The 27,184-nt window shown below is 56.7% G+C and overlaps 2 protein-coding genes across 4 annotated transcripts in view; one reads left to right on the top strand and one right to left on the bottom strand.

Annotated features, from left to right (window-relative positions):
* Window positions 1-178: 178 nt before the first annotated feature.
* Window positions 179-17,307, bottom strand: SAE1 (SUMO1 activating enzyme subunit 1). The gene is made up of 9 exons (XM_065571629.1): window positions 17,147-17,307; window positions 15,218-15,329; window positions 13,326-13,499; window positions 11,140-11,282; window positions 10,392-10,491; window positions 6,373-6,478; window positions 3,110-3,254; window positions 1,285-1,354; window positions 179-529 (listed from the first exon to the last, which is right to left on the bottom strand). Exons 1-9 carry the CDS (start codon window positions 17,248-17,250, stop codon window positions 437-439), a joined length of 1,047 nt encoding a protein of 348 aa, XP_065427701.1. The 5' UTR covers window positions 17,251-17,307; the 3' UTR covers window positions 179-436.
* A 2,533-nt stretch (window positions 17,308-19,840) lies between these two features.
* The window catches only part of ZC3H4 (zinc finger CCCH-type containing 4), a 29,535-nt gene continuing 22,191 nt past the window's right edge, over window positions 19,841-27,184 (top strand). The window contains exon 1 of one of the 3 annotated variants that reach the window (XM_065571541.1): window positions 19,841-20,083. In XM_065571541.1, the coding sequence (XP_065427613.1) occupies window positions 19,926-20,083 (158 nt within the window). In that variant the 5' untranslated portion in view covers window positions 19,841-19,925. Of the gene's footprint in view, window positions 20,149-20,681; window positions 21,039-27,184 lie in introns of those variants that run through there. The other 2 variants (XM_065571542.1, XM_065571543.1) reach the window with 2 other exon arrangements.

Raw genomic sequence — 27,184 nt, forward strand, 5'->3', positions numbered from 1 at the left:
CGAGGCACAGAGGGGCCCATGCCAGCAGCCGCTGGTGGGTCGGTAGCAAGAGTGAGGGGGCCTGGTGCGAACAGCAGCACAGCCAGGGAGAGGGGGGCTGCGGGCCCCAGCACTGCCAGCCCCACCAGCCGGGGCTCCCGCCCTGGACGGGGCTGCGCTGGAAGGAAAGGAGCCAGCCTGGGAAGAAGCGAGTTTATTGGAGAGCCCAGGAGAACACACGGGGGGAGCGAGTGGGGATTTGTTACGTCCCCATCCCGCCCCGCCCCACGTGGGGGCCATGCCTGCGCTGCCTGGCCGGCTGCGGCTGGAGGGGAGCGTGGTGCAAGCAGGACTCCGGCGGCACCACGCTGCGGCTGGCCGGGCGCTGCAGGGAGGCAGAGGGACTCCAGCGGCTCCGGGTGATGAACTGCAGCTGCAGGCCGACGCGCTGGGAGGCTCAGCGGGGACCCAGGCACTCCACGACCCCGTTCCCTTTGATACCATCGAAGAAGAAGAAGTTGTTGTGGGGTGGATCCCGCTGGGAGAGGGCCTGGGGAGGGGGGAGAAAAGGGCGTTGTTACAGCCTGTCTAGAGCCGAAATCCCAGCTCCAGGAACCCCCCGCCCCCCTCGCTTCTATGGGCAAGTCCCTCACCACACACGGGCGGCTCCTGGGGGGGAGGGGGGGAGAAGCATCAGCCGGGGAGCACATGCCCCCCACTGTCCCCAATCTCAGCCAGCAGGTGAACTGGGGGCACGCGCCCGCTCACGCTAGTTTACACCTGGCCCCAGGAGCAGAGGCTGGTCCAGGACAGAGCAGGAACAGGGAAGCCACGGCAGCAGTGGAGGGGGCCCTGCTGGGGGGGTGTGGGCCGCAGCCCAGCACCCACGGACAGCTGAGCACCCTGTGGGTTCTATCCCAGCTCTGAGAAGGGAGTGGGGTGTAGTGGTTAGAGCACAGGGGAGGGCGGGGGCGGCGCGGCCTGGGAGCCAGGACTCCTGGGTTCTATCCCGGCTCTGGGAAGGGAGTGGGGTGTAGTGGTTAGAGCGGGGGGGGGGGGGGGGGGGGGGGGCCTGGGAGCCAGGACTCCTGGGTTCTATCCCGGCTCTGGGAAGGGAGTGGGGTGTAGTGGTTAGAGCGCCGGGGGGGGGGGGGGGGGGGGGGAGATGGGAAGCTGGGAGCAGGACTCCTGGGTTCTATCCCGGCTCTGCCACTGGCTCCCTGTATGATGGAGGGTAAATTTCTCCCCCCTCCATGGCTATACCACCCTCTCTCAGACAGCTGGGCCTAGCCACAACCCCGTTACCTTGACGACCTCCTGTCCCAGGACCCCTCCAAGCACTGCGCAGACGGGAGCCATTTCGGAGAAGCAATAGCTGGAAGAAACACACCCCAGGTCAGTGCCTGAGGCGCCCGGCCGGCTCAGCCCTCCGAGTCCCAGCGCCAACGTGGCACCGGCTGCCCCAGGCCAGGGCAGTGACCAGCCCAGCCCCCCAGGCTTCCAGCCCTGGCCCTGCCAGCCCAGCCCGAGGGTCACTGGCCCAGGCACAGAGCCCAGTGGAAGGGACGCGATGGGTGATCCTCGCCAGGCAGGGTCTGCAAAGAGCATGTCTGGTAGAGCCATCAGTGAACACCCCTCGGCTGGGGCGGAGAACCAGAGCGAGGACTGAGCTAAGGGGGAAGCGTCAATTGGCCCCAATGCCCCGGATCTGGGAGGGGCCCTGGGAGACAGGAAAGGTGGGCAGGGGTGCAGCGAGACAGGAGCATAGCCAGCGGGCCCAGGATACACCCCAATGCGACGAGGCCCGGGGGGGGGTCCAGGGCCTTCGAGGGGTGAGCACTGAGCAGCCGTCGCTGCCGGGAGCTCATCAGCCACACGGGTGTGTTGTCCCAGCCCCTCACATGCTGCATGCGACCCTTCTAAAAATAGGGCCAGACATATCTGCCGTGTGCCCGGGCGCATTCCCGCCATTCCTGGCGGCGCACAGCGGCCTGCGCCTCCCAGGGCGGCGTGTGGCAACATGCAGGCGGGGTGGGATTTTCAGGCTGAAATGAATCCGGGGGCGCAGGGAGGGTCCTTCCAACCCACACATGAAGGGACGGCAGGGTCAGGGGGTGGGGAGTCGTACCCCCCCCCATCCCCCTGAAGCATCTGCCCTGACTCCCCCATCCCCGCTGGTCCAGCCCATCCCAGCCTCCGCCCATCCCAGGTACCCGGGTCTCTCCCATGTGCTCAGGGCTGATTGGGACCATCTCTGCCCCAGGTCCAAAGCTTCAGCTGGTCCTTCTCAGCGTCACTGCCCGGCGCCCCCTCCATCCCATGGCCTGGGGTCTCCCTGGAGCTGCGGGGACAGGGTCACACGCAGCCCGGGAGAGCAGGGAGGAGCCGAGCTTCCCAGCAGCCCATCCATCCCCATCAGGCCCACGCAGCCAAGCAGGGCAGAACAGGCAGCGCGCGAGACGACCCGGGCGAGGGAGCGGAGCCCAGCCAGGCGCGGCCTGGAGGCTCTGTGCTCACCCACGGGGCGAGGCAGCCAGACGGCTCAGGTCACTGCTGATGCAGAACTGCGGCTGCCCAGAGGGGATCAGAGACAGATTAATGATCCTGCGATGCGCTCCTCGCTGTGGGGCTGGCTCAGCGCTGCAGACAGCAGCATGGCCCCACGCTGGGCCTGGATCCTGGGAGGGCTGGTCTGCAGCGGGCATCCCCCTCACAGCGCAGGGAGGAGGCTCTGAACCCCAGCAGAGCTGGTACAGGAAAGGTAGCTCCATCCCCCAGAAATCCCTACACCCATGGAAGAGAGAGACCAAGACACCCTCTGGAGCCAAGGAGCTATTCACAGGCCACGGACACGCTCCAGTGCCCCATGGGGGGCAGCCCCCAAGGGACGTAGCCGGGACACGTGGGGTGTGTGCGGGGGTGTCTGGAGACAGGCCCATTGGACAGCCCCTTTCTTTGGGACCCGCTTTGCTCCTGTTCACACGTGGGCAGCGAGGAGCACCCAGCGTGGACAATGGTCCCCGGCCAAGGGAAGGTACTGTCCCGAGGCTGGACCTGAACCGCATGCCGAGCAGCAGGCCTAGAGTCCCGATCCCAGCCCCGACACCGGACTGCAGCCAAAGCAGCGCACCTGACGAAGTCGTCGGGCAGCAGGTCTGCGCTGACGCCCAGGGAGTCCAGCACCTCGTTTCGGATCTGCAGCAGACGCTCCGAGTCTTCGGCATAGCTCTCTGGCAACGGGTCCCTCCCTTTATCCGTCCGGAATTTCAGCAGCACTGGGGGGGGGGGGGGAGGGGGGGGGGGGAGGGGAGAGAAGAGGCGGAGGTCACAATCCCGATCCCTGGGGACGTGCTCGTTACCCTCTCCGATAACCAACGAGATTCCTCACTGGGCTTCTGGCTGGGGAGACCTTCACTGCGCTGGGGGCCAAGAAAAGTGCTAATGGGAGAATCTACAGCACACGCCACTTGCAGCAAATTTTACTGCTACAGATCCTCTGCATGCTCGAGCGATTGGCACAGCCGCCCCGTGCCTGGGCCAGAGAGACGCATGCACACAGTTCGTGCCAGGTGGAGGCAGCCTGGACCAGTGGACAGAGCACTGGCCTGGGGTTCAGGAGGGCTAAGACCTATTCCCAGACACCTTCCTCATCAGACCTGTTTGGTTGGCTGCCTGTGTCATGCTGGGCACACGGTGCCCTGATCTCGGACGGCAGGGGCACTGCCAATAGCCAAGAATAACTCAGGGGAGACATGGCAAGAGGCCATGCGTAGCGAGCCGAGCACAGGGCTGGGGCAGGACTCTCCCATCGCTGGCTGCTGCATGCCCCGTCTGTAAAACAGGGACACGCTCACCCTCAGGCCGCACCGGCATCCCCCAAGCAGGAACAGCTACGCAGAGTGCTTTGGGAAGACAGTGCTGCCAGCCGGACTGGTTCTGCCTGAGCCAGGTGAAGCTGCGGCTCTGACGCTGCCCTGGAACAAAACCATTCAGCAGCCGTGCTCCCCGCCCAACCCCCTCCTAGCACATCTGTGCCAGAGCGCCATGGTCACGGCCACAGGGCAGCTCTGGGGCGCCTCCCGGCATGCTCCGGGGCTCAGCCTTTGGCCAGGTCTGAAGGCTGGTTCGCTCCTCACCCAGCCCCTGGTCTGGCTTGTTGCTGTTCACAGTCACCCCCCAGGCCAAAGCCCTTAGGTCGGCTCGTTTATTCTGAGCTGTTGGCTCAGCGGGCGATAGAGCCGAGGGGTGAGTCTAGGCCCAGCCATCCATCTTCCCAGAGCCAGGGGAGTGACTCCCAGCCCAGCACAACTCACATCAGCAGATCCAGGAAGGGCAGAGAGCACGGGCAGCAGCTCAGCCTGGTGTTTATCTGGGCTGCCTGCCTGCCATCCGTGCCGTCTGCCTGGGCGCTAACGAGGGGGCAGGCTGGCACCGGGCGGCTCCCTCCTCCCTCCCCTGCCACATCTGAGGGATCCTGGGGGCTGCTGGGAAAGCAGCCAAGAGGCCCAGCGGGTCTGCGATGACTTACGATAAAGCAAACAGGAGCAGCGATTTTAACTCATCTTTTGGGAGCGTCAGCACTTTGCAGCCGCTACAGGCCAGCAGAGACGGAAACCCCGGCAGCGAGCCAGCGCCCGGCCACCACTAACCCCTCACCGGGAGCCAGCACCCTGGCAGAGCCGGGAACAGGGGCCCCGGCCACCACTAACCCCTCACCGGGAGCCAGCGCCCCGGCAGAGCCGGGAACAAGAGCCCCGGCCACCACTAACCCCTCACCGGGAGCCAGCGCCCCAGCAGAGCCGGGAACAGCTCCAGCGACTGCTGAAGACCTACGCCAATGCAGAGGCACCAACGTGTACCAGGCAGCGTGGCCTAGTGGGGAGAGTGATGAGACTGGAACTCAGGGATCCAAGAGTCTATTCTCAGGTCTGCCACTGACCAGCTGGCTAACCTTGGTCACTGCCCCCTCAGTGCCTCAATCCCCTCCACTGTCTCCCTTGTGGGTTCAGACCGAGCTCTCTGGGGCAGGAACTCTCAGTCACTCTCTGCCCGTGCAGCCCCTGACCCCCCGGTGCCCCTCTCAGTCTGGGCCCCTGGGCACTGCCAGAACAAAGGACTATGAATACGGTGTTAATTTCAAAGGGTGGCTTTGAATCCATTCCCGTCCTACCCCTGCCTGCGAGCCCCGGGACAATTTGCCAATTGACAGCCATGTTCTCCTATTGTCTACGGTGTTTGGCGTCCCATTGCTGGGGAAAGTCCCGCATTGCTGGGGACCGAACACGGGCGAGCAGCACCAGTCAGCTGCCGAGTGCTGCCTGACAGCCAGCAGGAAAACGATCTGGGTCAAGGCCCCTCCCAGACCCAGCGGCAGCCTGAGCCGCTCGCCCAGCGTCGGACAGACAGGCAGGCAGCGCTGGCTCTTCGGCCACAGCAGCAGCCGATGCAGGGAACGGGCCAGCGTGGGGACAGCCCGGGGCTTGGAGCCCTGCAACTCCAAAACCTCCTCCCCCAGAGCCTGACTCCACGGGAGGAATCCCGGCCAGGCAGCGGGGAGGGGATGGGAGGCCTGGATAGCTCTGAGGAGCAGCTGGGAGAGGCAGGCGTGTCCTATGCCCTGTCTTTACCCTCTGGACCCCTGCTGTACGGGGGGGAGGCAGGCAGGCGCTGCCAGGCGTGGGCAGGAGCTCACAGCCCCGGCTCTGGGGCAGAAGTGGTGCAGGCTATTAATCAGGGAGCCAGCGCTGGCTCACGTCACTGGAAAACCCCGCCTGGGGCTGTGGCTTCACCGAGATTGCAGCCCGTGTGGGCACCGGCGCCTGAGCGCGGCGCGCTGGAGGGAGAGGGCAGCGGGCAAACCACACGCCTGGGCTGGGCCGGTCCCTCCCAGCTGGCAGGGCGCTTCCGCTCTGGGGAGCGTGGCTGTTTCCACACTCGCCCGGGTATTTTTAGCTCACTGCTGTTATGGTAAACTTGCATTAACCTCAAAGCCAACAAATCAAAGCCAGCTCCTGCCACAGGAAGCGCCGCATCTCGGCTGAGCGGGGCCCGGCGCTTCCTAGGCAGACTCTGGCGCTGACAGGCCTGTGATGGGCAGAGACGAGCAGACACGCCCCCGCAGGGCAGATCCCACTCCCAGCTGGGGGCAGAGGCCCAAGAGCAGGACAGGAGCAGCTCTCTCCCCAGGAGGAGAGCGCCGCATTCAGAGAGCTCACACCAGCCCAGCCAACACTGGGGGGAGGGGGGCGGGAATAAAGCCTCAGAACCTCCCCCACCATGCACCCCGTGGGAGCTGGGTCTGTGGCCTCCTCACAGCAAGGATGTGGAAACTGAGGCACGGAGTGGGGAAGCGGCCTGCTCCCCAACCCCACCACTCTCCCAGGCGTCCCTTACCCTGGAGCAGGAAGTAGTCCGGGGCGGTACGCTTCAGGGCTGCCTTCGCCTTCTCACTGCTCCAATCGACTGCCAGTGCTTCCTTCAGCTGGCAGAAAACCACCCGCTGCAATGGGAAAGCCAGCGTGAGAGGGGCAGGGAGCCCCCCTGCAACGTTCCCCCCACGGCGGGGGGGGGCGTCCCGCCTACGGAGAGCGGAACGAACACTGGGCCAGATCCGCGCCGGCGTTCGCCCGCGCAGCCCCACTGCGGTGGGGGGAGTTCGCACCACTGAGGATCCGGCCCTGCCCCCCAGACTGCAGGTCACCTAGCAGAGCCCCATTCCCCTCTGCCTCCCCGCAGGGCCCAGGGTGGGAGCGAGCAGCCACCAGGCAGGACGAGCATGGTTTGCAGGTGCTCTGCAGCAGGACGCCGTGCTGGGCCAGGGCTACCCGACCGGCTGTTGCTAGGAAGGAGCCCCAGGATGGGGGCAATGATTTTGGCAGCGCTGTTGGGCCTGGATCTCGCCACGCGGACGCTCGGCCTATGGGGCTCACAGAGACAGCAAATCAAACCCTGGCGAAGGGCAACGCAGTGGAGGAGATGCTGCTGCTGCTGGTTTGTGCTGGGCTGTCACTGCCTGGCCAGCAGGGCTGCCCGACCCCTGAGCTTCCCGCCTGGGCTCGGCGACCAGCCCGGCGACGCCAGCCCCAGGCTCAGTGCGAGGTGGCCACGGACCAACAGAAGATCAGGAGGTGGAGGCAGAAGTGAGCTAGCCACCCAGCGCAAGGAGCCGAGTCTCTGGTCCAAAGCCTGCTGTAGGGGCAAGAGATGGGGAAGAGCTATGAAGGGGTAAAGTCTGCAGGGGCTTCTGCCGATCACCACCACTCCCTGATTCCCAAACTCTGCATGCACGTCCGGGATTCTAAGAGCCTCACTCAGGGGATCTCTCTCGCCCCAGTTCCAGAGAGCAGGAACACAGCCGGACGGGAACCTGGCCAGAGACCTCTCGGGGTCTCCGAAAGTCAAACCTTTATCTCCTGCCTGCTGCAGCGCAATCTGCCCCAGCCAGAACAGCTCACCGGTCTCATGCACGCGCCCATGCGACGCAGACCGCAGCCACGCACGGGAAGCGGTCCAGAGAAGCGCCAGGGGCTACATGCAGCACTGAGCACCGGAGGAACCACCACCGCTCCTCAATGCTGGATGCAAGACAGCACTCAGCGTTACCGGCCGAGCTACTACCCACAGCTGGATTGAATGCACCGCCTAGCCCGGGGGAGGGAATCTGTCCAGGAATTAGCTCCGACCCTGGGAACGCGATGAGTCACTTGCAGGGTAGCCTCCCAGGCAGTCTCTCTCTGCGGCTCTCAGGCCTCAACACAACGCTGCAAGGTACCACCACCCTCAGTAGCCCCCAGAGCCCAGGGACTGGGCAGTATGTCGAGGTTGCAATCTGAGCCTTGGGAGTAGAGTGTTAATGCCGGTCTGCGCTCACAGCGCTTTGCAGAGCGCTCACTGCTGCCCTAACTCCGCTCCCGCTAGAACCACTGGACAAACTCCCAGTCCGCAGAGTTAGGCCAGTGCTAAGAGCTCCGGAAAATCCCACCACTGCGCTCAACTCCTGGGACGCAAAGTGCAACCGGGGAGCAGAGCCCCAGGGCTCAGGCCACTAGTGTCCCAGAGAGCATCTGCCTCAGGCGGTGGGATTAATTGTCAGGAGAACAGCTCATGCCTGGAAGGGGAGGGCAGGGGTGTTCAGCCCCGCCCTCAGAGCTCAAGGGAGGCTGGTAGTTACTGAGGAATTTTATCATCATCCTTCTTCCTAGATTCTAGGGGACCGTTGTGATCATCAAGTCTGAGCTCCTGCAAACAGGCCAGAGGCTTCTGCGTCCCACCCAGAACATCTGGCTGAGCCAGAGAGGGTCTTCCAGACAGACGCCCAGTCTTGGTGTATGGCCTCAAAGGGCCCCCACGTCCCCAGAACACTGGTTCCCACACTTGATTCCCCACCTCCCTGCAGGAGAACACACGTACAAGCTGCCTTGAGCAGCCTCCCTGCGCAGCACGTCTGGTTACACAAAGGAAACGCGATGCCAAGGAGCTCCTGTTTCTCTGGCACCCCAGCGGCAGAGCGCAGCACTGCAGATTGCCACCCTCCCAGGCCCTGGCTGCATTCAGACTTGTGGCGGGGGAGAGAAACGGGCGGTGGCATGACTGCGAGGTGACCCCATCCCCGCTCCACCGGAGGGCACATGACCCTCAAAGCAACACCAGCCAGGTCACAAGAAATGCAAAGGACAGACGAGCCTCTGAACAAGAGCGGAGGCCTTGCCGCGCCTCGCCAAGCAGCGCTAAACCCCGCTCGCTGCATTGTGTCACTTGGGGAAGCTGCCCCCGCAGTCACCCACCAGGCTGCTGGGGGCGCACTGCGGGCTTGGGATTTTGCAGCAAAGCCACCAGAAAAGGCACAGGAAGCACTGTGTCCCCCCCAGGCCTTTAGATCCATATTCCCCAGAGGGGACTCATCCCAGGCATCGGCATGCTGGAAACTCTCTATCGGAATCCGCTGCATCCTAAACCTGATCTGACACGGATCGGAATCCCAGCCCCGATCGGGGGAGGGCGACAGCTGGCTAGCAGCGGCATCTGGGGAATACTCCCATATCTTCCGATCTGGCCCAGCGTGGGGCGAAGTGCACTAAACGCCCCCTGATTGACAAGCCTGACAAGCCAGAGAAAGGGACACAAAAGGCCATTAAGCTGCTCGCATTCTCCCCATAGCCAGATAAAGCCAGGGGATTTCCACTTCCAGCTGGGAGACCCTAACAATGGCCAGGCCCCAGGCTTTTAAATGTGAAAGGCTCTGCCCTCCCCCATCTCCCTTCACCCCCAAGCCACCCTCCCGCTTACACAGGGGCTTAGCAATCGGCTGACAGCAGCAACAAGGCAGCTTCTGGCCCTGGTGTTTGGGTGGGGAGCGGAGGGCTTGGTGGTCGCAGCGGTGCCTTCCACCAGCACAGCTGTTCCCAGACAGGAAGGGGAATGACCAATTGCAGTACAGCGGTGTCCACGCTAGGGACTATTCCCGTGCACGTACACCAGTGAGAATCCCTCCCCAACCGAAGTGGGGGGGGGGGGAGGAGTAGATGGGGCCTAACTCACCCAACAAGCGATTCACAGGAGGCTGGGTCCAGAAGCTGCAGCACCAACTCAGGGACCCCGCCATTCAACCCGCGCAGCCGCTGACCCGGGCCGAGGCCAACGAGACTCATTTATCGCACGCTGAGACCGGCTTCTCAATAGCCCAGCCTGACAGAACGAACACCAACACACAGCTGGGAAATTCCACAGCAAGTTTCTGGCTCGGAGCCATTCAAGGAGATTCTCGTGGGGAAGAAAACTCTGCAGCCACCTTACACTTCCTTCACTCACTCAACACCTCCCAAGATCATCTGCACTGACATTACCCATAGCGTCCACCCTTGGCTCTGGCCAACTGGGGCTGCCTTACGTTATCACTGGACCATACAGCGCTCCCCAGAGGACCTAGGCTCTAGCTATAAAGAAAGGACCAGAGTTCTGAATGACAGCAGAGATCTCAGGAGAAGGAGATGTTCGGGCAGACAACAGGTCCATCATTCAAATCCCGTTACAGACAACGCGCTGTCAAACCGGGATAGGTAATCCGCCATCAGAGCCCCTCATTGCAAAGGGAGAGGGAGACGTTCTCATGACACTGAGCTCACACAGTTAAAGGAGGCAGGGGGTGCAGACCCAGGCCACATGGTTCATCAGCAGCAGACAGAAGTAAAGCCAGGAACTCCATGACGCCTTCCCAAGAGGAGTGTAACACAGCGATCATCCCACCCATGGCTCTCCATGCATACCCTGAAGCTGTCTTAAGAACTGCATCCCGTGTACCACACGCCACCAGACAGACCCAGCGCCTCTGCTGGGTGGATCTACCTAGACATAGATTTGACGTTTCCCCGTAACACGGGTGTTCTTTGGTGGCCGACAGGGGCGCTGACACACACCTTTTTCACCATGGTTGTCTCTGTTGAATCAAGCTTGGCTTTTTTGGTGTCGGGCCCGTCTTCCACTCCCTGGCTGGCTTTGGTGACCTTGGTCTTCTCTCTGCAGAGAGACAGAGAGAGATTTACCACCGCAGTCCCTGGCTGAGGGAGGCCGGAATCGGAACCCATCGTATTTCACGTTATCATGAGAAAGACGGCAGGTCCAGCACCTGCGAGTCCCAGACACGGCACGCTATGTCTCAGCTTTAAGACGCGCCGAGCCTGTCGGCGGGGGGCTTCCGTGCATAACTGTGTGCTGAGGGGAAGAAAGGCTATGGGGCAAAACCCACCCGCCCTGAAGCAGATGATCTGTGCAAGAGAACCCCCTGGCTCACAGAAGAGCCTCAATGCCTGAACTGTCACACAAAACACCCTGGCCACAATGACACCCATTTACAGCACATCTCCCCCCGCCCCCCAGCACTGGGCATAGACCGCCCCCCTTTGGTAACTTAGCTTCCCCCGCCCGTTAGGCCTTCACGATGAATTCCCTAAAATGGAAGGATGGCCAGCAAGGGTGAGGTCCCAGAATGCAGAGCTGCCAGCTGCACACCGTGGCCTGTAGCTTCTTGGGCTGCTCCCTTTTGTACATACCGGGGGCTGCCTGGCGCGTTACCAACATGCTTGTGCTAGTACCACAGATGTCAGTGCACCCGAGCGTGGGGGCGTTCGGGGGATGGCCGCTCTCCTCCCCCACAGCCAGACTTACTCCACAAACTCGTGCGCCCCCAGGTTGGCGAACATGTAGCCATAGTAGCCAAAGATGTCCCCGGTGAAGAACTTGATGCCGTTTTTGTGGCAGATCTGATCGACCTTCACCATGACGCAGCGGGAGCAGCATGTCAGGCACACCTGGGAGGAAGCGGAAGCACCAGTGTCATTCTCTCCCCACCATGGGCAGGAGCAGCAGAGGCTGCACATTTACAAACCTGCCTCCCCCCCCCCCCCCGGCCTTTTCTGAGACTAGGGTTAGATAAACAGGCCCCGGACAGATCACTGTTCCCCAGGAGGGTGTGAACCTCCCCGCCCCCCCCGGGCAATGGCAGGGGTCTTGGGCAGGGCAGCCCTCCATTCACAGCCAGACAAAGAATGGTGCTTTACATGCAGCTACTATCAATTATCCCTCCTGGCAGCAGAACACTAAGTTGTGCTGGCTGCTAATTCCAACAGGCTCCTCTCCAGGGAGAATCAGGAGTTTGGAGGTGGCAGAGCCCAGCTGGCTCCTGGTAACAAAGCCAAAGACAGACACTTTTCATTTAATTTAAACGCCGGGCTTGTCCACCCAGGGCAACAGACCAGCATAGCTACTCTGGAGTCACTCCCTGTGTGGAGACACATTCCAGAGTAGTTAGCGTCCGGCGTGTGCCATACTAGCCGCTCTGGTCAAGTCTCCTGGCTAAGTAAGGGCCTTATTCGCTCCTCCCCATCTTCCAGCTTTGGAGACTTGAGACAGGCCAGAACGGAAGCAGGTGCTGTTTACAAACAGATATTCAGCTTGCCAAACCAGTCGTGTAGTGACAACCCTTAGGCAAAGCACCCACAGACCAACCCAGTCATTCTGTAGAAGCCAGGTGACACAGGGACACTCTCCATTAGCTTATGCCAAAAAGTTAGGTTGGGCAGGAATTGATTTTACTGGTTGTTTTTTTTTTTTTTTTTTGGGGGGGGGGGGGTTGAAGGAAATAATATAAAATCAGGGAAATGGACTAAAGAAGCCCCAGTCACAATGCTTAACTTGTGTCTTTTGCTATTTGCTCCTCAAATTCTTCTTTGGCCTGCCTAATTATACTTTTATGCTTGACTTGCCAGAGTTTGTTCCTTTCTATTTTCCTCGGTAGTATTTGATTTCAAATTGTTAAAGGATACCTTTTTGCCTTTAATCGCCTTGTTTACTCTGCTGTTTAGCTATGATTGCATTTTTTGCTGTTCTTACTGTTTTTTTTTAATTAATTAATTTATTTATTTATTTTTAATTTGGGGTATGTGTTTAGTTTGAGCTTATATTATGGTGTTTTTAAATAATTTCCTTGCAGGCATTTCACTCTTGTGATTGTTTGTAGGGTGTAGGTATCTAAAAAGGTGTCATAAGGAGGAGGGAGAAAACTTGTTCACCTTAGCCTCTAAGGATAGAACAAGAAGCAGTGGGCTTAACCTGCAGCAAGGGAGGTCTAGGTTGGACATTAGGAAAAAGTTCCTAACTGTCAGGGTGGTTAAACACTGGAATAAATTGCCTAGGGAGGTTGTGGAATCTCCATCTCTGGAGACATTTAAGAGTAGGTTAGATAAATGTCTATCAGGGATGGTCTAGACAGTATTTGGTCCTGCCATGCGGGCAGGGGACTGGACTCGATGACCTCTCGAGGTCCCTTCCAGTCCTAGAATCTATGAATCTATGAATCTATTTGCATTTTCAGGATTTCACTAAAAGAGTTTTTATCTGAAAATTTTCCAGCAGTGCTGGAAATTCAATGGCCCCACAAGATGCCAGCCCAGGGGAGCCAGAAAATGAAGCAAACCCGTCCAAAACAGAGGATATGCAAACAGGAAAAGGTATAAAGATCCTCCCCCATCCATGCCAACTCACAGCCCTGGCTACACACAAAGGTACATCAGGTTAATTAAAGATACTATTTTAAACCAGTTTAGTTAAACGGGTGCGATCCCTGCAGGGCTGTGCTTAAATCGGTTTAAACCTGGCCGGTTGGTTTAGCTTCTGTCTGGAAACGCACAGGTGAAAGCGAAACTGACATAACCAGCTCTAGATTGAGTTTAAAGCATCTACACAGGGATTCATACTAGTTTAACTACATCCGTTTTTAACCAGCTTTAATTAACCACCCCAGGACACCTCTGCCCAATGCCCCCCACCCCACTCACACCCCTCCTGCCACTTACAGCATCAAACTGAGTAAAGAAATCTTCGGCTTTGTTTTCGATATTCTCCGGGTCAGCTTTCACGTCTACCATGGGGTTGAGGTTCTGAGCGCGTTCCAAAGAGGCTTCGGCTCTGTTGCGGCCCAGCGAGCCCACGGGAATCAGGAACTGAGCTCTAGTGTCCTCCTGCGACACCTGGGGCAGGGGGAAATAAAACCAAACCATCTCTGACTGGTTGGCGAGTGGCAGGACCTCGAGAGGCAGCGTCACCACGAGCCATTAATCACCAGTGGGCACACGGGAGACACGGGCCTGCAAGGGGCCAGCTTCCCTGCTAGCAGGGCACAGTTCTCATCAGACAGGAACTAAACCGCTCATCCAAAGCCACTAGGGAGAAGAGTGGCAGTTATGGGGCAGAAGAAGGGGGCTAGTTTGGGGGTTAAATGGTACAATTCCAGCCAGCCTGAGCGGGAGCTGTCAAACAGCAAGAACTGGGGGTGTCATGTCCTACCAGTCAGCAGCCCCAGTCGCACCACGGAACCCCGGCAGTGCTCAGCCCCACTGCAGTGCCCTCCAAGACAGCCCCACTAGGGCACACGCAGCAGGTACAAGGGGAAGCTTCCCTGACGCAGCAACTTTTGCTGCTCTCCCTCCAGTCACCTTCCTCGGGCCCTCTGTGCCTTAGCCAGCGAGCGGCTCTAAAGCCAAGAGCTCCACCTGGTGCCCGATGTGGAGTCGCAGCCACACTGCATGGCCCAGCACTGCGGCCTAGCGCCTGCACTAGGAATCGCAAGCCAAGCGAGGAGCAGCAAGGGAGGACTCCGGCTGCTATTCTGACCAGGGGAATGATCCTGCTCCACACGCAGGGGCAAAGAGAACTCAGACATGGCCGCGCCAGGCCTCGCCGAACTCACATGGACAGCGGTCTCCGCGTGCCTTACAGACACTTCTCGGTGCCGACATCACCGCTGTGGGCGAGTGCTCCCTTAGCCACCAGGCCATGCTGCCTGTATTCTCGACACACCACGCAGGGGCGCCCTGGTCTCTTTTTGCCAGCCTGTTGAAGAGGGCAGCTGTGGGCACGGCAGCCACCTCTGTGAACCTGGGGTGCTTAACCTCTGGCACTTCTAAAGTGGGCAGCTCCGGGTGAGAACAATGGGTCCTGTCCCCTCTGCGAGCTCCAGCCCCAGAAGGAAAGTCAGCTCCTCGGGGTGATACACGCCATGGGTGGTGAGAGGGGCCAGGAATGCAAATACTCAACTAAGGCAGTTACTTACCATGACCCACCTTCCATCCCAGCTAGAGTGGATGTGGCAAGCCCCTAGGCTATCAGCACTTACAGAACTGCCCTGTTCCATACCTTACGCACCTCAGAGCGCTGATAAGGGCGACAGGGACCAGGCCAGAGGGAAGGGGTCGGAGAAAGAGGCCCCCTGAGCCGTAACAAACATGGGAGGATGCAACCATGATGCAGCAACAAAGAAGCATGGCCCCTGCTGGGCGAGCAGCAGGGTGTCCAAGGGACAGTTTGAGAGGGAGGGTCGGGGAATCGGGTGCTGGCTGGAGAAGACCTTGGTTCAATTCCCAGGCCCGCCACACATTTCCTGTGTGACCTTGGGGAGTCATTTATCTCTGCCCCATGGCTCCCCAAACGGAGATCCAGGCGCATATAGGGGTGGGTGGCGATAGAATCCATGCGTGTTCGTGAGGCTCTAAGACGCTCCGGGACGGGGGTTAGAGAAGCACCCAGACAGGCACTCCTTGCCCCATCCTGCAATGAGCCTGTCCTAATGGACCTGTGAGAACCCAACCCTCCCCCTCCGCTCGCTCCAGCACAGTCGTGCCTCAGGGGGGCAGTCTGCAGGGACCTGTGTGCTCAGAAATCCCAGACGAGACAAGCCAAGAGCTCCTACCTGCTGATGGTCTAGCATGGTCAGGCCTTTGACCCCTGCCAAGATGAGGTTCTTCGCCACTTCTGCTCCCAGGCCCTTCATGCCAACCAGCAGCACCCGGGATGCTCGCAGCCTGCAATGAGATGCATGGGCAGTGTTAACGGATGGACTGCAGCAGCTGAGACTCCGTGAGCTTCGCAGGTGAGGGGAACAGTTCTGTGTTCGCAGCCACATGATGGCAAGGAGAGAAATACATACCGATAACCAACATCTCATAGGGCCAACGACACAAGGAAAGGCGGTTAGCACTGCCCCAATCGACCAGGGACATCCTCCAGGCAAGGGAGGCCCAAACCTAGGATCTGCTAGCCACCCCCTAATCCTGCTCCATGAAGTGGGCTCTGAGGTTACAGTGCCACGCCAATGACTGGGGACACAGCAAACGTGGCAGAGGAGTTGCTGCCTAGGAACGCCTTCAACTACAGTAGAATCTCAGAGCTGCGAACGCCTCGGGAATGGAGGTTGTTCTTAAGGCTGAACAAAACGTTACGGCTCTTTCAAAAGTTTACAACTGAACATTAACTTAACGCAGCTTTGAAACGTCCCTATGCAGGAGAAAAATGCTGCCTTCCCTTTATTTTTTTTTTAAAGTAGTTTACGTTTAACACAGCACTTGTGTACAGCACAACACTGTATTTGTGTTGTTTGTTTGTTTGGTCTCTGCTGCTGCCTGATTGCGTAACGAGGTGTGTGGGTGAGTGGTCAGTTTGGAACTCGGGGGTTCCATTGTACGAGCCACCCCGCCCTCTGCAGGGGCGTGGACTGCGGCTGGGAAGTGAGATTGCTGCCGGGCGGGCTGGCTGAATCCAGCCACGTGGGTAGGGGCAGAGCGCATTAACGTCCAGTGCCAGTTGGAAAGTGCCGGCCTGGGAGGCTCACCGGAACCTGCAGCAGCAAAGCCAGACGGTTCCACGGCACTGGGGGGGAAGCAGTTACACTGAGCAGCGAGGACTGCCAGGGTGACACCGCTACACAGCAGAGACCCAGACACTGGATCCAGACGGCTCTGTGGCTGTTGGGCAGCACTAATTCGAACTGTGCCGTTAAATGGGGGGCAGCAGCTTGAACTGGGCTGTCACCTCCTTCCCCCCGACCTGCCCCACCCCCACACCACCCGCTCCCCCTTCCCCCACTCCCTCTTCCCCCCAACCCCACACTGCCCGCTCCCCTTTACCCCCACCTGTCCCACCCCCACAGTGCCCGCTCCCCACCTGCCCCTTCCCCCCACCTGTCCCACCCCCACACCGCCCGCTCCCCACCTGCCCCAACCCCCTTCCCCCCACCTGTCCCACCCCCACAGTGCCCGCTCCCCACCTGCCCCTTCCCCCCCCACCTGTCCCATCCCCCTTCCCCCCACCTGTCCCACCCCCCACAGCGCCCGCTCCCCACCTGCCCCTTCCCCCCCCACCTGTCCCATCCCCATACTGCCCACTCCTCATTCCCCGCAACTTCCCCACCTCCAGCATACTAACCCTTCCTCCTCCCCCACCATCCCCTTCCCTTCTCGTCCCCACTTCCTGCGCTGCCCTCCGCCCCACTACTCCCCTCCCCCCTCACCTCCTTCCCCCTCATCCCTATGACCCCCTCTACTCCCCCCTTCTCCATTAGCCCCCTTCTGCCCCGCCCCCCACCCGCCCCGCACCCGCCCCTTCTCCCCCCACCTGCCCCGCCCCCATCTCCATCCCCCCCGCCCCGCGCCCCTTCGCCCCCCTCCCCCATCTCCCTCCCCGCACCCGCCCCTTCTCCCCCCACCTGCCCCGCCCCCATCTCCATCCCCCCCGCCCCGCGCCCCTTCGCCCCCCTCCCCCATCTCCCTCCCCGCACCCGCCCCTTCTCCCCCCCATGCCCCGCCCCCAGCTCCATCCCCGCCCCGCCCCCCCCGGCCCGTACCGGCGCTGCGCCTCCAGCCCCCACAGCCGGATCTGCCGGTCATACTGCGCCGCCTCCTCCTCGCTGATGCCGCCCGAGCCGCCGCCGCCCTCCTGCTCCACCATCCCGCCGCCGCGCGTGCGCACCCTCCTCCCGCCCGCCGGCCCGGCCACGTGACGCCGGCGCCACCCGCCACGTGACCACCGGCCGGGCCCGCGCGCCACCCCCAGCACGTGACAGGGGCAGAGCTCCCCGCCTGCTCCCGCATCACGTGACACGGGGCCGCGCCCCGCCCACTCGCGTCACAGCACCGCGTCTGCTGCCGGGCCTGCGCTCAGCCCGGCCGGGCAAAGGGCAGGTCAGGCCCCGCCCCCCCGCTGAGAACCTCGGGGTCCCACGTGCGCACTGGTGCGCGAGGCGGCTTCCACCCTAAGGACCGAGCGCGCAGGGCAGCCCCCGCCCCCCTCCGACCCCGACCCCCAGGGGCCGAGCGCACAGGGCAGCGCCCCCCCCTCGGACCCCGACCCCCGGGACCGAGCGCACCGGGCAGCGCCCCCCCCTCGGACCCCGACCCCCGGGACCGAGCGCACCGGGCAGCGCCCCCCCTCCGACCCCGACCCCCAGGGGCCGAGCGCACCGGGCAGCTCCCCCGACCCCCAGGGGCTGAGCGCGCAGGGCAGCTTCCCCCCCCCCCCCCCCGATGCTCTGATCCTGGAACCGAGCGCACAGAGCAGCCCCCGCCCCCTAGCTCTGACCCCCAGGGACCGAGCGCACAGGGCAGCCCCCGCAGGGCTCTGACTCCCAGGGACTATGCCCACACCTGCCCCATGGAAAATAGCCCAGTGACAGAGCGCATACAGCCGCTCCTTAAGTCACCCTTGCCTCTCATGTAAGCACATCGCAATGCCCGATTGCCCGGGGCAGCCTTTCCCCCAGGGAAACTAGCCCTCAACCCTGCAACAGGAATGGAGTCCCCTTCACGGCCTGACCTGGCCTGTGTGGTGTTGGGCCCATTACAGATGGGGGCAAGAGGAGGCTAGTGTCGAGTAGCACATGTATTTCAGTGCTTCCGGATGGAATCAGTCCTGTCACCCGGACACAGGTCCACGGACCTCCAGGGATGCGTCTGACACAGCCAGGGCCGGCTCCAGGCACCAGCGTTCCAAGCAGGTGCTTGGGGCAGCAATCGGCAAGGGGCGGCAGTCCGTGTGTTTTTGCCCCCAACCAGAGCGCCGAATTGCCGCCGCGGACGGCGGGGGCAGTGTGTGTGCCATTAGGGCGGCACGCACGTTTCCGTGGCGGTGGCAATTCGGCGGCAGCTTCTGTCTTCAGCTGCCCACGGGAGCAATTCAGCGGCTTCTGTCTTCCGGCTGAAGACAGAAACTGACGCCGAATTGCCGCGGCCGCGAAAACGCACATGCCGCCCTAACGGCACATGGACTGCCCCTGCCGTCCGCGGCGGCAATTTGGCGCGCTGCTTGGGGCGGCAAAAACAGTAGAGCCGGCCCTGGACACAGCTAGACCCTTCATCTGCTAAACAGTACCCTGCCCCAGGCTTCTGCTTGCCCTCCAGGCCTGGGTACTGGCAGAGCAGCCCGGTGGGATGGGGAATCAGGGTGGAGAGCTCAGGAGGCCTGGGTGGGGTGCAGAGTAGGATGCTCAGCAGGGGGGCACCAGGTAACAGGGGGTCAGTGACCCAGAGATGGGGGGTGCTGGGTGGAGAGCAGGGAGCTCAGGAGGGGGGCACCAGGTGCATGGGGGGGGGGTCAGTGACCCAGAGATGGGGGGGTGGAGAGCAGGGAGCTCAGCGAGGGGGCACCAGGTGCATGGGGGGGGGGTCAGTGACCCAGAGATGGGGGGTGGAGAGGAGGGAGCTCAGGAGGGGGCACCAGGTGCATGGGGGGGGGTCAGTGACCCAGAGATGGGGGGTGGAGAGCAGGGAGCTCAGCGAGGGGGCACCAGGTGCATGGGGGGGTCAGTGACCCAGAGATGGGGGGTGCTGGGTGCAGAGCAGGGAGCTCAGGAGGGGAGCACCAGGTGCATGGGGGGGGGGGGGTCAGTGACCCAGAGATAGGGGGTGGAGAGCAGGGAGCTCAGCAAGGGGGCACCAGGTGCATGGGGGGGGGGGTCAGTGACCCAGAGATGGGGGGTGCAGAGCAGGGAGCTCAGGAGGGGGCACCAGGTGCATGGGGGGGGTCAGTGACCCAGAGATGGGGGGTGCTGGGTGCAGAGCAGGGAGCTCAGGAGGGGGCACCAGGTGCAGGGGGGGGTCAGTGACCCAGAGGTGGGGGGTGCTGGGTGCAGAGCAGGGAGCTCAGGAGGGGGCACCAGGTGCATGGGGGGGGGGGGTCAGTGACCCAGAGATGGGGGGGTGGAGAGGAGGGAGCTCAAGAGGGGGCACCAGGTGCATGGGGGGGGGTCAGTGACCCACAGGTGGGAGGGTACCGGGGGGTTGGCCAGTGACCCAGACACGGGGCCGCGGCTGAACAAGTCACCCCCCCCCTGCAGCCAGTTCTCCCTGGCAGCCGCTCCCTTCGCTTGGCTTCATCCGGCTTCCCCCTTCTTCGGCAATCTCCGCCTGCGCCCGCTCGGGCTCGGCTCCTTCCGCCGCCGCTCGGCTCCCCTTCGGCCCTTTCCGGCTCCGCTTCGGCCACCTCCGCCCGTTTCCGCCGGCCGCGCGGGGCGCTGCCTCGGCGCGGCTGCGTGCCCGGCGGGCGCCATTTTGTGTGCTTCGCCGCGGAGCGCGGGGCCGCGCCGAGTGAGCCCCCCCGTACAGTGACTGTGCCCCGTGTGCCCCCCCATGGCCGTGGAGAGCCCGAGTGTCCCCCCCGCCGCCGCCGCCTCCCCCCCCAGCCCGCACTCCGCCCCCCCATCTCCGTCCTGCCACCACCACGACAGCGGCAGCTGCGGCCTCCCCCGGCCGCCGCCACAACTCCACCACCACGGCCCGGACGAAAGGTCCAGTAACCGCCTCTCCCGAGCGCCTCTGTCTGTCCGTGTGTCCGTCCGGCCCGCCGGACCAGGTTTGGGGGGGGCTGGGCCGCCGGGGGGGACACGGAGCCAGGGGCCCCCGCGGGCAGCCAGCTGCGGTCACCTGGGAGACGGGGGCAGGGCCTGAGACGGGGGGGGCGCCCGGGGGTCAGGCCTGAGGCAGGGCAGGGGGCGCCCGGGGGGCAGGGCCTAGGGCAGGGCAGGGGGCCCGGGGGGGCAGGGCCTGAGATCAGGCAGGGGGGCAAGATCCGGGGGGGGGGAGCCTCAGGGGAAGGGGGCAGCTTGGGGGGTAGGGCCTGCGATCGGGGGGGTCAGAAGCAGGGGGGGCCCGGGGCCCTCGGGGGGGGGACCTGGGGGACAGGGCCTGAGATCAGCCAGGGGCATTGTCTCGGGGGGGGGGGATCTGGGGCAGCCCTTGGGCGGAGCATCAGGGGTCCTAGGAAAAGGGGGACCTGGGGGACAGGGCCGGGGAGCAGCAGGGATGGGGGGGGGGCAGAGTTAGGGGCCGGGGGGAGGCAGCGGTTATGTTCCTGAGACTAGGGCAGGGAGCTGAGCTGCTGGCACTAGGGGAAGTGAGAGGCTCCAAGGGGGGGCTGGGGGGGCTCTTCTGGGCTTCCAGCTTTTGGAGGGGTTAAGGGAAGGCTTTGTGGACTCCTTAATGAGGCCATGGACCCCATAGCCCAGCTGGGCAGTGCTGGCCTCATTAATGTCCCCTTTGTTCTCAGTGGCTTCATGGACCCCTGCAGGCCACAGGGGGGCTTTAGGGAGAGCAGTGTGGGCAGAAAGGCACCTGGGGTGTAATGAGGAGTGTGTAGTGGTATGGGATGTGTTGAGCAGTAATACCCCCTTGGTTCCCCTCCCCCCTTTATATAGAGAGACTCCCTTCCACAGCTGGAATCTCAAGTGATCCCAGTCTATCAAGGTACTGAAAGGTTTATAGTCCCCCAGGAAAACCCTCTCTCCTTTTATCCTCAGAGATGTATGTGAAACACCTTTCCCCTGCCAAAGAAACATAAGTGCAACTGTTCCCTTTGCTAGTATTAGCACTTGCTGTCATTTGAAAAGGTAGAGCCAGAGATTATTGTATGCAGTGCACAAAAATAAACAGCTTAATCATGTATGTTTGTGAGAGAGAGAGAGAGATGCTCCCCTTCCCACTCCCCTATGAAGGCAGTTGTGTAGTACAGAGAGCTGCTTGTATGTATTAGTGTGTCTTCCTCTCTAAGGAGTTCTGTATTTCATGTGATGCAGGGGTTGGGGTGGTAAGTATTCTCTTTTATTGAATAATTCAATTATACGTTTTCCTTTCTTTTCCCCACCACCAAAAAAAAAAGTCCGAAGACCATCCTTTTATACATTTCATGTAAGGAATGAGTTAATACAGTATGTATACAAACCAAGCAGGATTCTGCCCCTTTGTGTTGACTTGACTTTTAGATTCATGCACCCCACAGATGTGAACTAAAAAAAGTCACAAAAGCACACAGTTTTCTCCCAAAATAGGTCTGCTGTGACGTTTAAACGGCACGGGTACCAGAGTGAAAGGTCAGCTAGCTCAAACCCCTTGGTTCCATCTAGAAACAGGATGTGGATCCATTACTTTGTTTGCAAACTCCATCCTCATTCCATTATGTTGAAAGCAGGCAGACTGTCCTGTTAAAAATATTTGGTGACCAACTCACAAGTGTGCAAAAAAAATTGTGGCAAAAGAAATCACTGTTTCCCAAATGTCATCACACATTCTCTCCCCCGGCCCCAATCCCCTTTTAGAGTGTTATAGTTGATACCTGGAGAAGTTTAAGCAGGACAAGTAGTGATGTACAGTATAAGCACACCGTTTATAGGAATCTGTTTTACAATGTCCTAGTTTCTCTTCTGCCTGTGTTTCCATGATCCCTTTGTTTATCCAATGTATTATGAAAAGTTCATATAAGTTTGTTCCTCACAATACTTACATGAAATAAATTAGCTCATGTATCCCCTCAGTGTACAATATACTGCCCCCTACCCCCCCAAAAAATCCTCCGTCATTCCTTCTGTCTTTCATATTGAACAAAACCACACATATTGTCCTGGAGTATTCCATCCAGTTTACGTTTTTCTGATGTGGAAAAGACAAAATTAGTTTCTTAAAAGCACTCACAAGTATATTTATGAGGAATTGTGGTGTTTCATTTCCCCCTTATTTACTCTTCTTCCACTGCAAAAAAAAAATTAGAAACTTGTATACATTTGTTAGAAAACGTCAATTATAAAACAGCACAAACACTCGTAATCCATTGTTGAAGACTAGTGGAGGATTTTTGTTGCAAATGTTGGTGCATTGTAAAGGGGACTTTCACAATTGAGTAAAATGGGGGGGTGTAAAAAATGCAATTTACTTGTATTATTCCGTTTGCTATTATTTTAAATGTATTTTATAATGGGACCTTTCTCCCTAACATCCTACCTCTGGCAGCTTACTTTTGCTATGAAGTCATAGGGATTGAAATGTCTCTTTGATCAATGGGCCAGGGTCAGAGCTGGAAAATGTTTAAGTACCTGGCTAAGATGTTTCTAGCTCTGGCAGTTCATGAGGAGTGGGACCTGACAGTATGGATTTCTCCTAATTTGTTAAAAGCCATATTATTATTTTTTTATAAAATCCTCATGTTAAACCTCTCAGTTGTTCCACAAAATTTAAATAAAAGTTAATTTTTATACCTCCATAGTAGATCATTTTCCAAGCAACATCTGAAAGGCTTTTTGAGTCTTAATCTACTATTGACTGATGTCATCAGGAGTTTCTGAATCCACTGTCATTGGAACTAGAATGGCCAAATGCAGCTGAGAAACTAGATATTTGGTGGAGGAGAATCTTATACTAATTTCCACTTTATTGGGCTAACGTAGTGCCACTTCTTCATGGAAATAGGAATTGTTGTAAAATCAGAAGCAATAGAATCTTAAACTGCCAAGTTTTGTGGAATTGTTGAGAGATTTCACAAAATGAACATTCCAGTTTTGGAGTTTTTTAAATGTGAGTAAATGCAGTGACACTCAATCTTTTAACGTTTTCTTCTGATTACAATCCTGCATTTTCAGTTCTGTAATGATCGTAATCCAGCACTCAAGACTCCGGCCCCAATCACACATACAGGCATGGGTTTAACTTTACTGCTTTGAGTAGGCCCATGGAAATCAATGGAATTGCTTTTCGTAGTAAATTCAACACATGCCTAAATGTTTGTTAATATTTTTGATTACTTGGTTTCTTCCAGGTGGTTTAAGGCAAAGATTTCTAGTTTTAGCAGTTCTTGAATTAGCCACTAATAATGTCAAGTGAGAATTGAAGTGCAGATAGATGAAGCAAGATGGTATTCGGAATGATTTAGTCTTATCACCTGGTATCCTGTGACCTGATGGACTAGAAGTGAAGAGTGTACCCCTTCGGAAAGTTGAAAGCTTGGGTATATGGTATTTTATTTTTCAACCACTGCTTCACAAGATACCAGCCCTTGCAAAAACTAGTGTTGGTCCTTCAGTCTAGCAGTACTTTATGGCACTGGTTGAGAAGTGATTAAAGCAAATCCCAAACCCCAGAACAGTGTCCTTTTCAATAGCCTTGTTATACTCCTGGGTTTGTGACATCATCTAGTGCTGTAGCAGTGTCTAGAATATCAAAACAACATTATTACTTCACTGCAGGATCGAGTAACGGGTGGGAAGGAGCCAACTGTCTAAACTCAGTGACTTCAGTAGTTAGCAATCAGGGCAAAAACATGCCAAGTGAGAGCTGGATTATGTTTTAAAGCAGTGTGTGAAAGTTTTCCCCAGTATAAAAGTCCCTTCAAAATAGAAAAGAAAAGCTGTAGTTTGTAACTTGTAACTTGGTTACAAACTGAGAGGCAGTGAGCGAGACCCCAGTTCAGGAATGACATTAGTGTTTTACCTTGGGTTGAGAGGAATGTCTCGTAGAACTCCCTGTGGAGAACCCACAGTTGATATCCCAGATTGAAGAAAGGCATTGAATGGAAGGTAGCTTGCAGAAAGGCTGAGCAACTTGGGATGAAATTTCTGCTTCAACCTGAATGGTTCTGTAGGTAACACAATACACTGCATTCTTGAGGCCACACCAGTTTGCAAAGTGAATATTCTCCTGGTTTCTCAGTTGACTTTATTCACGCTGTTACCATCTTGAGGTAAAAATCCAAGATGGCAACACTCTGAAGGAACAGAAAAGAGGCAGGTTCTGGCCAGTTCTGTTTTTGCTTCAGGATTGTACCGAGTTTCTCAGGGTTTTAGTGAATTAACCAATATTTGTATTGAGGGAGGTAGGACTTCAAATCGTATTGAGATAGACATGTAATTCTCTTAGGTTCCTTTGAAAATCCCATCTTTAATGCAGAGATGTCCTGTCCATCCAGGCCTTTGACGTCCTTTACAGAACTCAAATAATAACCTAAGATAGCGTGCCACTGCCTACATTAAAAAGAGCCACAAAACACCGTAAAACAACACAAGATCTCCACCCTGCTGTACATACTGCAAAACCAGGAAAAAGCCTTTTAAACCTTGTTCAGAAAGATGCTATGGATGCACCATTGCATGACTGGAAACTTGTTCTCAACTAGAAGAGTTGAGAACTTCCCACTCCTACATGAAGTTTTCTTCATTTCCTGCATGTTCAGCTAGTTTAATGGCTTTCTTGCTAGTTTTCAGCTTTTCTTCTTCTTTTTGCTGATTTTGTTGTGTAGTTTTTTTCCTCCCCTATGGAATGTGCTGTAAAAAAATCAGATTATTAATAGAAAACAGAATTCATCTTAAACCCTCCGGATCATACCTTTCTTGAGGTAGAAGAGAGACATTTATCCCAAGAATAGGGAAATGTGCTATACAGTCTAGCTAGGGTTTCATATATTTTGTTTAAATTCACACAAGATTAGAAGTTAATATTTCATGATTGTGAGATTAGATCTTGCAGGCTTTTCAGTCCAGTAAACTTCCTGTTAACCTGTGTTTGTGGTTCATTTTCTAACAGAGCCACCCCTTCTATTGCTTTGAAAAGATGCATTTTCGCCACATTTTTTGCGTTCTTTTATGCTGACCTCAGTTACCTTGTAGCCATTTTTCTTTGTATGTTAACGTTCAGGTTTTGTAGTCTGTGGATCCACTCCACTAAAACAGATCGCACTGTACATGGGATTTCATGCTCAACTGCACCTGTTGTGCAAACGACTATTGTAAAAAGGAAGGTTTTCTGCAGTAGTCAGGCAGACCAGATATTAATCACCATCCTAATTCTCCTCCACTGTGACTGACACTTTGGATAAAGCTGTTTTTTTATAACTGTAAATAAGATGCTCCCATGTTTTGTAACAGATGGGTTTATAGAGCAATGTTTTCTTTCCCTTGAGTCAGACAAACTTCCTTCTCTTCCCTTTCCAGCTTCCATAGATAGTAAAACCACTTGTTTCCATATGAAGTTGGCAGATGAGGGAGAGCATGTTATTCTGGACCAACTTTTGTAGCTGTGATGAGGAAAATAATTATAAAATCTTTAACATAACCAGTAAACTATCTCAGTTACAGCCGTCAGTTATGCCCACTGTGCAAAATGTTCTCATAATTTTTCAGTTTCATATGAGTTTTTCCAAGTTCAACCAAGTATTGTTTAGTTATATGAAATAGACCTTTGTAAATATTTAGCCCTTAATTTTTCTAAGCCATTTTGAATTATTTTTAAAAAACACCTGAATTGTTTTTAATAGATACTTTTGCACAGTAGAAATGCTGTTATTACATAAAAATTGTGGTTGTTTCCTGTATTCACATGAAACAGATGTTATTGTTAAAAGAAAACAGAGGGCAAAAAATTAATATTTAAGGGCAGGGGATTTATTAAGCTCACAAGTGCAAGATTATTCTGAGCAAAATTCTTTCTTACCTCTCTTTTGTGCATAATATTGCTTTATAGTGCTTTAATCCCCATAATCCCAATGGATGACTTAACATTCCATATGTGCATATATACACCTGTTCAACTTCAGTTCATCAGAAAAAATGTCAATCAAAGTTCTGAAATAGTTTGGATAAATGTGACGTTCTAATTTCTGTAAATTCTAACAGTGTGTGGTAGTGAAAGACCTTGAGCATACACCAAATTTCCTATTTTTACATAAAAACCCTGTATTATTTTTGCTACTTATTTCTATGTTTTAAAAAATCTTTCTAAACACCTGGTGTCCCATTTTAGAATCGATTACAATATAATGGTTAAAAGAGAAGAAAACAGAAAACTTGAAATTGTTTTCCAAAAGGCCACACTTTTCCCTATTTTTTTCGGATTTATGCTGGTGTGAATAATAATTTTGTTTTCTCTGCTGCTGTCCTATGAGAGAGTTCACCTTTATGACACCGTGTCTGCTTGAGATGGCAGCTGGTTCACAGTACTGTGTTTAGGTCATTACTATGATTGTGATGTCATAGATGTAGTGCCATAGATAAAGTTCAGCATTCTGCTAAGATAGCAGCGTGCTCTGTACTGGAGACGGCCCTTAATAGAAAAAGTGTGAAGGGGCTATAGGAAGGCCACAAGATGGGTACACACTTAGCTAAGGATTTTCCCACAGTCAGCATTCTTCTCTACAAATACGTTAGCCACTTTACCAACTTGGCTTCTTTACTGTATAACCACAGTGAATGCAAATGGTGAGCTCGCTTATGAAATTGGCACAGCCTTGTCACTTTATAATCATTTTTATTCAAACTTTTTAATTCATAGTTTTACTCACCCTAACTTTCAGATGCCACTATAATTTGCCAGATTTCAGATTCTGGTGTTATTTTCTATTTTGTTTGTGTGAAAACCCAAAACCAAAGTTAATGATGAAATAATATTAAGCCCTCTAGAGTCCTTCTGTCCAAAGAGCTCAAAGTACTTTCCCAAACACTAATGAATTAACCCTCACACGCTCGCTCTGAGGTAGGTATTATAATCTCCATTTTACAGACTGGGAAATTGAGATTGAGAGATTAAATAATGGGACCAAAGCTACTAAAATGAGTCGGTGGCAGAACCTGAGTTAA

Source organism: Chrysemys picta, chromosome 17 (assembly GCF_011386835.1).
Source record: "Chrysemys picta bellii isolate R12L10 chromosome 17, ASM1138683v2, whole genome shotgun sequence".
Lineage (NCBI taxonomy): Eukaryota > Metazoa > Chordata > Testudines > Emydidae > Chrysemys > Chrysemys picta.